Source organism: Oryzias latipes, chromosome 9 (assembly GCF_002234675.1).
Source record: "Oryzias latipes chromosome 9, ASM223467v1".
In the NCBI taxonomy this organism is placed as follows: domain Eukaryota; kingdom Metazoa; phylum Chordata; class Actinopteri; order Beloniformes; family Adrianichthyidae; genus Oryzias; species Oryzias latipes.
Window position 1 is genome coordinate 3,623,180 of NC_019867.2, and position 14,752 is coordinate 3,637,931.

Genomic DNA, 14,752 nt, shown 5'->3' on the forward strand with positions numbered 1-14,752 from the left:
ATCAACATGAATATTAAAATCCCCTAATATTATAATTTGATCAGAATCTAAGACAATAGTCGATAGGAAGTCGGAAAACTCAGTTAAAAATTCTGAATATGGGCCGGGGGGGCGATAAATAATTATGAGTAAAACAGGTTTTCGAGTTTTCCTGTTAGGGTGACTTAAAGACAATATGATGTTTTCAAATGAATTATAAGCATTTTTAACTTTAGGGCTGAGAAGTAAGCTAGACTGTGATATTACTGCCCAACCACCTCCTTTCCCTGAAATCCTGGATTTCTGATAGTTAGCATAAGTGGGGAGGGGGTTGCTTCATTTAATCTAACATAGTCATCCTGTTGGAGCCAAGTTTCTGTTAAGGCTAAAAGACTAAGGTTTTTATCAATGATTAACTCATTGACTAAGAGGGACTTGGAGGAAATGGATCGAATGTTTAATAAACCGCATTTAATTACATCATAATTCTGCTTATGAGAACTGCTGTCTGTCACTTTAAGGTTTCTAAGACGCACTCCTTTCATTTGTATTTCAGCACATAAGCTAAAGCTCGAACCTGCTTGACTTTCCCTGCATGGGTTTTGCACCGGCACTAACCCTAAGGGAGGCTCAGAGGAGCGTTTTACACTGCTGCTCTGCGCCCGGGTCTCGTCTCTGGATTGTCAGGTTAACAGACTAAGGCTAGCAGAAATGTTTCTAGAAAGAAAAGCGGCACCGTCCCGGGTGGGATGGACGCCGTCTCTCCGCATGAGACCGGACTTCCCCCAAAACGCGCTCCAGTTATCCACAAAACCAACGCCGTTTTCTGGGCACCATCTATTTTTTTTTTAACTTGTCCTGTCCAACAGCTGGGCAGACAGATGAGAGCTGAGGGCCTCTTGTGCTGGACATATTTTACTTTAACAAGAGGGGTTATTAATCTTCAGACAAACCAAAGGTATGTCTGAATAAACCCCTTTTGTAATTGAGGCCAAACTTTATTAATTTCAATCATGTCTGAAAATCTTTGGTGTTGGACCGGACGGAAAAGGAAAGAGGGGAAGAAGAGAGAGGGACGTTAGAGAGAGGGGGGGTAGGAGGGTGATAATAGGAGGGGAAGGGGGATAAGACCATGAAGCAGCATAAAGCAACAAGTTTACTGGTTGTTAATCATTACGGTAAGGTTCAAATGTAGTACAAAAAAGGGCGGAGCCTGTCCACACACACACTCAAATGTTATAAACACACCTGCTAGCTGCAAAAATGTCCACCTGTCGACATGTACACAAAACAGATAGTGTTCACACGCATACTTATGCCTTAAAACCACCTAGTGTGAAATATTTCAGTCATTCAGTCATGCAAACTGTTAGTGCAAAGGTGAGCTAACACCTGTGCTCAGGTGAGTGTTTATGTTCTTCTAAAATGGATGGTGGAACGTGAAAAGAAGGAGGGAGAGTGCCCAGCCATCCCCACCCCAAGACCCCCACCGCAGCAGCAGCGGCAGCCGGAATCCCCCCAACGCCACACGGGAACCGGCAGGGAACAACCGCCGCCCGGGCGACCAAGCCCGCCACCCAGGCCAGGGCCAGCAGGAACGTCGCAAGGCCCCCAGAGCCAGAGAGCAGGGAGGCACGGAGGGAAAGAGAGCGCCGCCCCAGCCCAACCAGGAGAGCAGCCCCCCCGCCGCGCCGGGAGAACCCAACGCAGGGCCCCACCGGAGAAGGACGCCCACAGCCCCAGACGAGCACCCCACCACCACCCAGGAGTTCCGGGCATCCCCCCGCCCCAACCCCAGGTACGAGCCAGGACCCCCCAAGGGAGACCCGCTCCGCACTCCAGGCAGCCATCCGCCCGGCCCACGGTTGGTCCAGGGAGGAGCAAGGCTGGGGCCCGCCGCCCCCGCCTAGGAGGGGGGAACCCCGGGGAAAAAAGAGGGCCCACAAGGGGTGTTGTAAATATGGCCTGACCAGGCTTGGCCACAGTTGGAAATTTAGCGGGGCCCAGCACTCAGGAGCAAGGACCAGAACCCACCCCCCAGGGACACGAACACCCCCGGCTCAGATGTAATGTGAACCCCCCCACCGCGCGGAGAGAGCACCACCGGGCCCAGGAAGCCGGCACCCCGGGGACACGGCCGCCGTTGCAAAGGGGCCCGTACCCCCCACCAGGGAAGAGGCAGGGGACAGATGGTCCTAGGTCCCACCTTCCTTGCAAAATGTGTGTGCGTGTATGTGTGTTTGAGAGGGTGTGTGTGTGCATGTGTGTGTGTTTATGTTGGGATGTATATATTAAGGGGGGAGGGGTGTGTGTACTAAGGGGGGTGCAGTTAAGATTGGCGGGTAGGGCACTAAGGGGACATCTCCTGATTACTCACTGTGACGTCCCCTCACCCTCCCCACCAAGGGGCCCTAAATGTCTAAGGTGCGGTTAAAATTGGCGGGTAGGGTGCTAGGAGGACATCCGCTGCTTGCTGGCAGTGATGTCCAAGCACCCCCCCTACCAAGGGCCCTACATGTCTAAGGTGCAAATAAAACCGAAAGAGGGGGGGCCCACTCCATACGGCAACCATAGGAGGGGGGCCACTGCCTAGTAAACCCCCCCCCCCCAAGGCTCATCGCAGGCTAAGCCCCCCACCCCCTCACCCTATTATGAGGTTATATGAGGAAGGGGGTAAGTTGGGGACAGCTGGTCGACTGTACCCCGGTGGTCAAACAGCTGTCCCCTGCCCCCCCCCCCCCCCCCCAGCAAGGGGGCCAGGCCCACCCAGCCCAGGGGCCCCACCCCCGGAGGCGCCGACACCCCAGGCCCAGCACCACCCCCCCCACACAGAGAGAGAGGAGCCAGAAAGCGTCGCCCCCCCCCGGAGCAAGCCCAGGCCCCCACCCCCAAACGCCGGCCCTAGAAGAGCTCTGGTCAGGCCTCGACGGGACCGAGGCACCCGACCGGCCGGGGAAACCGCCGATGGCCTCAGCGGAGACCCCGACCTGTCAACCCCCCCTGCCCCGTACCAATAGTGCCCCCCCCTCCCCCAGAATGCCCCCCCACAGAACAGGGCCGACAAGACCCCCCACCCCACCCCCCCAGACCCCGCAGCTGAAGCGGATGACACCCAGAGCGACTGGGGGCCCCAAGAGGGTTGTCCCGTCCCGCCCCAGAGCCAGGGAAGGGCCGATCCCAGCCCCAGGTGTAGATAGGAAGCCCATCCAGCGCCGCTGGGCCCCCCCCGAGCAGCGCCCCCCGCCAACCCCCCCAGCACAGGCAAAGGGACCACTCCCCCAAGCCAAGCCAGACCACCCCCCCACCCCCCCACCACGCACCCCACACCCAAGCCCAGAGGACCACGCAGCGCCCCAGCCCGCCCCACCCAGGCGCCGGACCCGACCCCCCGACCAACGGAGCCCCCACCACCCCCGCCAGGCACCGGAGGCCCCGACCCCCACCCCGGCCCACGGCAGAAGGGCAAGGAGCAGCGACGACCAGGCCCCCCCACCCCCTAAGTCATGGAGTTAGCTATGGGAGACCAGAGAGACTGAATTCTTTCAAAGTTACTTGAAGTTTGGGCTGACATTTTTTCCAAGCTGATATGATCAAGCAGCAGATTTCTGTGTTGACTTATATTTATATTTTTCTTGCTTTTCCAATTTATTAAAATAGTTTTTTTAGCAATGCAAAGAGTTATGAAAATGATAGAGCCTAATCCTCCTTCTACATCGATGGCATTCATGTCACCAAGCACACAAAGTGACGGTGAAGCTGTGATTGAAACCTTAAGCCAGACTGATAGATCGGCACATACCTGTTGCCAGAGAGCCTGGACAGGCGTGCAGAACCACAGTGCGTGCATGTAACTGTCGGGTAGATTACTGTCACAGTGCTGACAAATGTCTGAGTTGCTGAGACCCATCTTGAATATCCTCTGTCCAGTGTGCATGTCCAGTCATGTCTTCAGAGTGGGCAACCCTGTCTAGTTCCTCTTCCAAGAAAAAACCTGTTTGAAGTCTGTTTATTAGTTTTAACTGATGCATTGGGGTTGTGATATAATATTTCGATCCAATTGATGAATGATTCTCCAAACCCAAACTTATGGAGGGCAGCAATGAGGAACTTCCAATTTACTCTATCAAAGGCTTTTTTCAGCATCCAGTGATAGTATAGTCATTTCCTGGTTTTTGATGGTGGCAAAGTCTATTATGTTAACGAGTCTGCGGACATTGTCATCCGAGTGTCTGCCTTTAATGAATCCAGTTTGATCAAAGTGAATTATGTGAGGAGTGACTTTTTCTATTCTCTGTGCTAGTGCTCTGCAGATAATTTTTACATCTGCATTAATTAAAGAAATGGGGCGATAGCTTGAAGGACTCGTGGGGTCTTTGTCTGGTTTTAGAAGAAGGATAATGTTGGCAGAGTTCATGTTAGGTGGTAGAGATTGGCTTTCGTTGATAAATTTTACCGTTTTATAAAACGTTGGTGCCAGTTGTTCCCAGAATTCCTTATAAAACTCTGCAGGAAAGCCGTCGGGTCCTGGTGCTTTGCTGTTAGGCATAAGTAACAGAGCTTCATGAAGCTCAGACAACGAGAGCGGAGAGTCTAAATTTGTGATTTGATCTTCGTTTAACTTGGGCAGGTTTATATTGTTGAGAAATGAGTTGATGCTTTGTTCTGATGGATTGATCTGTGGATTGTATAAGTTTTGATAAAAGTCTTTAAACGCATTATTAATTTTTACCGGGTCATGGGTGACATTCCCTGTTTGGTCCATAATAGAAGTGATTGTTGATTTTTCTTTATTAATTTTAAGCTGATTAGCTAGAAATTTGCCAGATTTATTTGAGTTTTCATATCTTTCCAGTCGAAGCCTTTGTATCTGGAATTGTGTTTGTTTATTGATGATGTCATTTAACTGCAGCTTTAAATTTTTCAGGTCGCCCAGAATGTGTCCCTGTGCAGAAGCAGCATAAGCAGTCTCCAGAGTTTTGATTTTATTTTCTAATTCTAATAAATCTGCTTTCTCTTTGCGTTTTTTATGCGTTGAATAAGAGATGATTTTCCCTCTCATGACTGCTTTTGCTGTTTCCCAAAGAATACTTGGTGATATTTCAGAAGTATTGTTGAATTCTAAGAAGGTTTCCCACTCTTTTTTAAAGAATTCAATAAATTCCTGGTCTTTTAACAGAGACGTATTAAACCTCCAGGTTGAACCCGAGGGTGTGGGTACTTCCCTTGAAATAGTAACAGAAACTGGTGCGTGGTCACTGATAATAATTGGATGAATGTTGGAACTTTTAATTTCTTTCAAAAGGGAGTTACTGACTAATAAATAATCTAAACGAGAGTGTGAATGGTGAACTGGAGAAAAAAAGGTGAACCCCTTAGTGTTTGGATGACATATGCGCCAAGCGTCGCAGAGACCCAGATCATTCATGTACTGCTTTAGAATACTTGCGGACCGCCATGTACGCTGGTTTGCTGCTGTGCTGAGTCTGTCAAGTTCAGGGTCCAAAACAAGGTTGACGTCTCCTCCTATAATGATTGTGGAGTCAGAGTGAGCTGAGAGTGAGGTGAAGAATCTGTGAAAGAAGGAAGAGTCGTCAACATTAGGGCCGTAGATACTGGCTATGCAAAAGTCCTTATTCTGGATGGATATATTAATGATTACAAATCTGCCTTCTGGGTCAGTAACTGTATCCTTATGAGTAAATGTAACATTTTTATTAATCAAAACTGCAACCCCTCTTTGTTTGGAGTTGAAACTGGCAGAATACATAACTGGATACTGGGAACAGCACAGGAGATGACCAGCTGATAAAGATAAATGGGTCTCCTGCAGCAGAGCTATATCTGCTTTAAGATCATCCAGGTGATTTAACACTTTCAATCTCTTTGGCCCAGAGCCAAGTCCACGCACATTCCAGCTAACGATGTTAAGACTGGTCATAGCTGTTCTAACCGGGAGAGTGCAAGGCTAAATAGTGCGTGTGCCCGTCCGTGTGCGCGTGCCAGCGGTTAAATGATGAAAAGCGGCTGTACATTTCATCACTGACTAAGTTCGGCAGGGGACCAGAGAAAATTACAGTGTCGGACATCGTCTTAGCCAGTTTACACACTGAAGTTACGTTTAACTTAACCACCTCTGACTGTCTCCGTCGGGCATCATTACCGCCTGCGTGAATCACGACTCGACGGAACCTGGACTTACTCTGAGCTAACATCCTAAGGTTCCCCTCGATGTCACCAACTCTGGCCCCCGGATAACACCTGACTGTAGCCGCTGGGAGCTCCACGTTTCTAACTTCAGAAGAGCCTATAACCAGAGTTGAGTGTTCAGCGGGTGTGTCGCTGAGGGGGGAGAACCTATTACTAACGTGGAGTCTCGGGTGCTCTAAGTTTTTGCGTTTAGCACTATGTTTCCTCCCAACCGGTACAAACCCCTGACTGTCTCCCGGCTGTTGGGAGGGCGCTGGGGTGCTAACTAAGTTAGCCCTGGTAGCGCGGCCCGCGCTACCAGTAACGACCTGGCTAGCCGGCTTAGCTTCCACTGTGCGGAGCCGCGCTTCTAACTGCTCCAGCCTGGCCTCCAAGTCTAACACAAGACTACACTTAACACACCTACCGCTATCTTCACTAAAGGAGGCAGGGTCATCACTAAACATATGGCACATGGGGCAGGAGAGAGGAGGAGAGGCGGAAAGAGTGGTGGCCATGCTAGGTTCTAAGCTAAGGCTATTGGTGTTTAGGTAAAGAGAAGTGGTCTATTTAGCAAAATGAGAAAGTGAACAGCAAGCGGTTTAACAGTGGTGAATTTGCTAATAAAAGGTACTAGATGTGAATATTAACCCAGATAACCCTTGGAGTAAGCAATAGTAGTCAGGCTAATGCCAAACAAGAGGACAGCAGTCACACAGCTAGCACTGGGAATAGCTCACCCGGAAATGACGTCACAGGAAACAGCTCCCTAAACTTCGTGTGTTCTAAGTTTTGACCATCAGTGCACGTTTCACCTTGATGCCTGAGCCCACTATCCCTCCTCTTTTCCTTCTCAGAGACAGTAGCTGCGCAGGTTTCAGGCTGGTTCAAACTCTGTGAAATAACAGATAATAGTAAACTGATAGTGGCGCAGATTTTTTCTCTCCAAGCACCTGTACTGCGGGGAACCCCTGGCATTGCATCACGCCCAAGAAGGACTGGTCTAATGAAACATTTTTTTTATAAGATTTGTTAGCCAGTTGTGGCTTGTGAGCCATGGGTTCCCAAACACCTGTTCTAACCAATGAACAGATTTGATTTTTTCTGATTTTTCTGTTTATTTTTATGACTAAATTTCAACATTCTCATATATTTTAGTCATTTTTAGTGTCCACAGAGGATTAAATTGGGTTTTATATCCTAAACTGTCCTAAAGTTAGAGTGTATTTGTTTTTAATTAATGAATCACAAACAAACAAATCTGAAAGTCCATGTTTGTGTTTTCAGCCTAGAAGGTGTTTAAAATGTGGCTCAGAAGTTTAAATGTGATGAACGATGCTGTGAATCTGAGAAACAATCCTTCCTACCATGTTGGTGCCTTTAAATTAGATTGTTAAAAAATAAAAAGCCAATAATAATAAAGCCAGGAGACTAAAAAATTAGGATTGTCTGTTACGGGGGAGAAGGGAAGTACCCAGGCGCAGAGAGGAGAGGAGGCAGGAGGTTGTAGGGGAACGGGGCTTTAATAAAAAAAAAACTACAAAAACAAAACCACTGCATACGGCAGGCTAGAGACTCGAAACACTCAAAACACTAAACCAGGGAACAACACAATATGGATCAGCACAGGAGGAAGGGAAAGGCAGGACTTAAATACATACAAGGCAACAAGACAGGTGGAAACATTCAGGACTGATGGGGCAAGGTAAAACTCAAAACGACGACAAAACAGGAAATACTACAAAATAAAACAGGAAGTTAACTCAAAACATCACCGAACAAAAAACAATTTGAACACAAAAGCAGAAAAACCTAAAACCATGACATTGTCTTGTTGTTCTCATTCTGTAAATATTCTGGATGAGCCACTGTTTTATTAAACCTCCATTGGAAAAATAAAGAAAATCAGTTTCTAAGTAAAAGAAAAGAAAACAAGAATGAGCTTGAAAGGATAATCATTCTATGTCTATCATTCTATATATTTTTATACTTTTAGGTGAAGACAATAAAAACAATTTTCCACTGAACCTTTTTTAATTCTAACAGAAATGAAATAAATCACAGAAACTTGAATCTATTTGAAACCAAATTCCAACATGAAGAAGCTTCTTCTGCTCCGTTTCTTCTTCCTGAACCTGAGAAAAACATTAACTGCATTCATGAAGGAGATTTAACAGCTGATTCACATTTACTTGAATTGAAACAGCAGAAACTTGTCATTGAACATTTTAGAGAAGCTGCAGTGAAAATCAAATTCAGATACAAAATATTTGAGACTCTAAAGAACAAAGAAAACAGAAATGGAACCAACATTTGTGATTTCAACTTCCCTTATGCAATCCAAGGCAGGTTACGGTTGGAAGTGGAACCCAAAAAACAGCACAAGTAAATGAAGAAATCAGAGTTTTATAATAACATTTTGGTGTTAACTGTTTTACACCCAAAAAAACACAGAGTTTCCGCTATGAGAAAATCTGATCATCTGCATTGATCAAAGTATGATGAAAGAAAAAGATTTCAGTTATCTGCGCCCGGGTCTCGTCTCTGGATTGTCAGGTTGACTTTATTCAGAGTCAAATCATCTCAATCAGTCGGACAGATTTGGAGTTTAGAGGTTTTTGCGTCTCCAGATTTTCCAACATGGAAATATGGTAAAAGTTTCTCAGTGAAAGTGTCTATGTAAGTGTAGATGTGAGTCATGTCTTCAGGGTTGTAGAAGGACACCTCCCCCCTGTCATAGTCCAGCTGGACTCTGATCTTCTGGAGACTCTTGGTCACAGTGACAGTCTGACCATCACCGTTTGTGTATTCTCCATTATTGTATGTTAAACACCAGAACCCATATTCTGGTGTATCATCACACTCTCCCTTCCTGTTAACAGACTCTTTAGTCACACCAATGAGCCAGAAAGGATGATCTCCCACCTCCACCTCCCAGCTGTGTTTCCCTGATCTGAAGCCCTCAGAGCCAAAAACATCATTATATTTCATGTTTCTCTCTGGATTGTTAGGAAGCTGCTGAGAAGTTTCTCCTCGTCTCACACTGGTCAGATCATCAGACAGATAAAGATCTCTATATGCAGTGTTTGGGTCCAGGAGGACCGGACTGAAGTGGACCTTCTCCTTCATCTTCTCCCAGACTCTGAAGGACAGGTTGCCCACATGTTTGGCCACATCTATCAGAGCTCCTGAGAGCAGCTGTGGGTCTGACAGCGAGCTCTGGGCTCTGGCTCTGCTCTGAGTGTCTTTCCAACTGCTGAGGAACGCCTCCTTGTCTTTCTGCAGCTCTGCTTCAACAGCACTGATACTTTCTGACAGAGAGGACATCTGTTCCTGGATCCTCTTCATTTCTCTGCTCACAGTCTTCCCCTTCTGCTCCTCTTCCTCCCTCAGAGCTGCCAGTCTGGACTCCTCTTCCTCCTTCAGGAACTGCTGGAGCTTGTTGAACTCTGCTCTGATCTGTGTCTCTGTGGACAGCAGCTGCTTCTTGGAGTGTTGAATCATCTGATTGTATGTTTCCTCCACTTCTTTGTATTTGATCTTCTTGTCCTGCAGAGACTTTAAGTCAGATTTCAGCTCCTCCTTCAGCTCTCCGACTGCTTCTTCTACAGGAACCACTTTGTGACTCTGGTGCACAAAAAACTCACAGAAAGGACAAATAGCTCTCTGCTCGTCTTTACAGAACAGTTTGGATTCTCCTGGATGTTTCCTGCAGACCTCCATGAACTTCTGCTCTCCTGTTTTTGTCTCTGATGATTCAGATTTCTGTCTTCCAGCAAACGAGTCAGCAAGTTCCTTCAGGCCAAAGTTCACAGCAGGATGTTCTTCAAGTGGTTTTCTTTTACAGATGGGACAGTTTTTGTTCTGAGTTTGTTCCCAGAACTTCTGCAGGCAGCTCCAACAGAAGTTGTGGTTGCAGCTCAGAGTTACAGGATCATTGAAAGTCTCTGAACAAACGTGACAGTTCAGGTAGGATTCAAGAAGAGCAGCTCTCTCAGCCATTTCTAACCAAAGTCTTTCAGACTCACCAGCTTCTGTCTTGAAGTTCAGGATGAAAATATTCCACAAATCTTTGTTTTTCCAGCAGAGATTTAAAGAACTTTAATGGCGTCTGAGTTCAGTTCAGTAAAGTAATTTTACTTTCAGTTTACTCAGAATTCATTTCCTCATTCTCACCAAAGGTGGAGTCAAGTTTTTTTTTCTGTTGATCATGTTTCAAAGTTTTAAATCTTTATTTAAAAACAGTTCATGCAGTTGTAAATGTTTCATTTATTTTTGCTACTTCAAAAACTGTATATCAAACAACATACTATTAACTAAAATGAACATTAAGAAATCTGTCACAGAAACAAATATATAAACTAACTAATGTGTTACGATTAGAACATGAGATGGACCCAGATGCTGAAACCCGGAAGGAGGAGACAGGTAAGTGGTTGGTAAGTAAGAGGATTTATTTTTGCAGATCCAGGCAAGGCTGTTGGTAATCGTGGCTGGGGATCTTGACTGGAGGAAATGCTGGAGCTCTTGGCAAGGAGCGTGGGTGGAGATCTTGAGGAGCATGGAAGCTGAGGCTCCTGAAGGTGGGAGGCATCAGCGAGAGTGGAATGAAGCTGCTGCTTGAGGTGGTGTCAGACTCAGGTGACTCTCGTGGCATGAGATAAACCTGAGGCACAGAAGACAAGACAAGACAAGACAAGGTTAGGTTAGGTTAGGTTAGCAAGGCACAAGGCATGGGGCATGGGGCAAGGGGAGCCAGACATAGCACTCAGTGAGACTAGGCGCCATCAGGGTTAACGAACTGGCGAAGAATGCTGGAGCTGGGTCTCCTAATGAAGAGCAGAGTCTTGATGAGGTTCCAGATCATCCTGGAAATAAGTTCTTGTCTTTGGGTTCAAATGTTCAGCAGAAGAAAAGCAAAGATTACCTAGAGAAGATTGTGACCCATCAGGAGGACTGAGAGTCAAAGGAGGAGCTACAGGAACTCCTGAACAACATGCAAAGCCTAGACAGTGTAGCATCAAACACTGCTTGTGAATTCTCATTTCTGTAGATCAGATGAATTTTAGAAGTTCAAACTACTCTAATTTACGAATATAAAATGTGGTATAAAGTTCCAAATAGATGTGGGATTATTCAAATGTGGCCACTTTGGTTCTGTGTGAACAGGTCATCTCCAGAGCTGGAGAGGTAGTTTGCCATAAGAAGATCAGACTAAATCCCCAAAGTATAACACAAATGATAAAAAAAATGATGTCAGCTAATCAAACAAGCACATTGTCATTGATATGAAATGGGATTAAAAAAAAGTATAGGAGATTCATTCTCTCTGGTTCAGAGAGTGTAGGTCCCAAAACTATTGGGCCTGCAATAACCCTTAAAGCGCCAATAAAAAGCTTAAGATTGCCTATAGGTTTGTTGCAATTGTGCTGGACTAACTGTGTTAGGAGATAATTTTGGAGGTTCAACTGTCATCATTTTGGTTGGTTTCTTTGTTAAGCTTTTTCTTTGCTCATATTGTTGTTGGTTTATTTATCTTTCTCTAGTTGCTGTCCGAACCTAACGAGTGCTTCCACAGATGTTACTTGGCTACTTCTCAGCTGGCTGGCCAGTTGTGGGTTAATGTTCTTCAAAATTAGTTTTATGATTTCCTGTTCCTGAATCGTTGGTTTCCATCGTTTACACAGAGATTGATACATGTAAACAAAATCCTGAATGCTTTCCTCTTTACCCTGTACTCTATTCCTGATCCTTTCTGCTAGTTCATCTTCTTAATCTTCAGAGAGGAAAGCTGTACGAAACTGATTACTGAAGTCTCTCCATGTGTGAACCTTGTGACGAGCCACATCCCACCAGTCTCTTGCTGTCCCATGCAGCACATTCCGGAGGGTAGCAACAAGTTCCTCATCTGAAAGTGGATTTAGAGCCAGAAAACTCTCACATCTTTCCAGATACTGCAGTGGATCTGAAACATCATCAATCCTTCCAAAAGTTGGAAATTGTAATTTAACAGGACTTTTTCCAATGAATCTGGATCTCGGTTCTCCATGGATTAAAGAACCTCCAGGAGTTTCAATATGGTCATCAGGGAATCCATGTTGCACAGTAGACTGCAACCTAGGTGCGCGGGCTAAACCAACAGGGCTTTGATCTGGCTATGCTCCCAGGAGAGTTTGAAAACCAGCATCACCAAAAGTAATGGTGGCTTCGCTCTGTCTTTCATCCATTAAAGTTTGCTTGGTGGTTTTGCAGAAATTAATGTCATCTTGTAGGGTTGATATTTTTTCAACCACAGAGGTTAGAACAGAGCGAAAGTCTCTTAAAAGATAAGCATGATGACTCTTCAACCTCCAACCCACAGCTGAGTTAACCTGTTTATTCCAGCTGTGCATTCACATGGTTTCTAAATTTAGTTTAATAATCATGAATGGCTGTTAAATTTTTTTTTATTAGTTCCATCATGACAGTTGTGATTTGAACCATTCGTGCATCCATCGGTGGTGCTTGGGAAGACAAAATGGCAGATATTTCCTGGTTCTGCTGTATTAATTCAGGGTCATTCTCCTGGGAATCTCCATTTTGCCCAGACTGTGTATGGCTGAAGGTTTAGATAACTCCATTTTGCTTGTAAACTAAGGTTCTTTTCTTGTGTGTGTTAGAGCTCTGTGTCTTTAGTCCCCTCTGAGGTTCCACTTTTTTATGTGACAGTTTGTGGATGACTTTTTTCTGGGGTGCGAGTCAGGTTTCTCTCCTGACATATAAGATACAAAAACAATCCACTGTCACAAAGGATGTTATTCACACCCTCTGCTCTTTACACACACAAAAGTCCAAAGTTTGTTTAAAGTCATTTATTGTTTCTGTTACTTTAGGAGGGTATTGATAAAATGATGTTTGAAAGCAAGGCCACACAGTCTGGTTCTTCTGAGTACCTTGTGTTTTTCTGTTCAGTACAGTACTCCTTAGAAATCCGTTCCGGGTTCTTGGGACCGTTCCCTGTATCCAGTCCTTTGTGGAGAGGATCCGATCCAGATTTTCCAACTGTCTTTGTTTAACAGGAGCAGTTCCTGTTTTCTTTGAAGAGTTGTGGTTTCTTGGTCCGGTTTGTTGTGTTGCAACTTTAATCCAGGTTTTAGGCAGATGTCTTGTGGATAATGGTAGTGCAGGATGAGGCCACTGTGCAGTAAACTGGCTGGAAAAGTTCTGCTGCATTTGATCAGGTTTCCTCTGAGAAGATGTCAGTCTTTCAGGTTGTGGAAGCATCGCCACAGTTCGGGGTCCTTTCGACTTAGCACAACGTCACACTACGGTAGCCCAACTTGGACAAACTACATAGCGTTGAGATCTGCTCAGGCTCTACATATTTTCATTTCATGTTTCCTTTTGTAATATAAAGTTCTTTTTCCTCATAAGTTTTGTCTGACATTATTTCATGTGTTTATAGAGAGATTTTTCTACAACCCACTTTGAAGAAAGATCTGTGTCTGCTAGAATGAACCTGCTGCTCCACACAAGAGAACCGTGTCTCTGAGCAGAGCAGCTGGAGTCCCGTCGCTTCGTGTTCGCAGGCAGGGAAGGCGCATGTGTCATGGCTACAGAACACTTTTCGAACCCAGATGCTGGAACCCAGAAGAAACACAGCGGGAGGCGAGCGTGGCAGGTAAGAGATTTAATTCGAGGAGCAGAGAGCAGAGCGTGAGCAGGACTGGATGTCGGTTCCAAACTGGAGACAGAGGTTAGCGGCGTCACTGGTGGATTTCTCCGTAGGCAGATGCTGGCGAAGGTTGGGATACTTGAGGTGGCAGAGGCTCGTGGTGGGACCGCAGGGGAGGACAGATTGGCGAGACCGGCTGGAAGCTGATTCAGGCGACCACTCGTGGTACTGGATTCCTGAAGGTGAGTAGAGAGAGACAGATTTAGTCATAGACTTGACGTGGCAAACGAACTATAGCTTGACTTGAAGACCAACTATGCACCATCAGGGGCAACGGACTGGCGAAGACTGATGATCCTGTGGCTCCTTATGAAGGCGGATGAGGTGATGAGGTAAGTGGTCGCAGGTGTTGAGAATCAGCAGCCAAGCGGAGAGGAGAGGGGGAGGAGGCCGACAGAGGCACCATATCAGCATGTTTAAAAGATAAATATCGCTCTATGTCTAACCTCTGTTTGTTTACAACGGACCGATCTTCTATGGTAGTATATTGTAATTTGTCCAGACCAATCACTATCTGACAGGTCATTGGACCAACTGACAGCCAATCACATAATGTGACGTCAGCATTAGTCCCAGGACCCCAAAGGACCCCAAACGGTTGTTGCAGGCCGAATGGTTTTGGTACCTACACCGGGACAGCAATTCGCAGGTTTCCGGCTGATACAAACTCTGAGATATAACAGATAATAGTAAAACTGACAGTGGTGCAGAATTTTTCTTTTCCAAGCACCGCTACTACTGCGCGCCCCCCCCGGCATCGCATCGCACCTGAGAATGACTGGTATAATGACTTTTTTTTTTTTTTTTTACAATTAAATATTTGTCTGAGAGCTACATGTGGCCATCAAAAGAGCCAGATATGGCTCGTGAGCC

General features: G+C 45.9%; 1 protein-coding gene and 1 long non-coding RNA gene across 2 annotated transcripts; both read right to left on the reverse strand.

Annotated features, from left to right (window-relative positions):
* Positions 1-8,725: 8,725 nt before the first annotated feature.
* LOC105353539 (nuclear factor 7, ovary-like) lies at positions 8,726-10,197 on the reverse strand. The gene has a single exon (XM_023958227.1). It carries the CDS (start codon positions 10,165-10,167, stop codon positions 8,749-8,751), a length of 1,419 nt encoding a protein of 472 aa, XP_023813995.1. The 5' UTR covers positions 10,168-10,197; the 3' UTR covers positions 8,726-8,748.
* Positions 10,198-13,819: 3,622 nt separating this feature from the next.
* Positions 13,820-14,187, reverse strand: LOC110015566. The gene is made up of 2 exons (XR_002290778.1): positions 14,142-14,187; positions 13,820-14,055 (listed from the first exon to the last, which is right to left on the reverse strand). It is a non-coding gene; the product is annotated as an uncharacterized LOC110015566 (long non-coding RNA).
* Between the last annotated feature and the right edge of the window lie 565 nt (positions 14,188-14,752).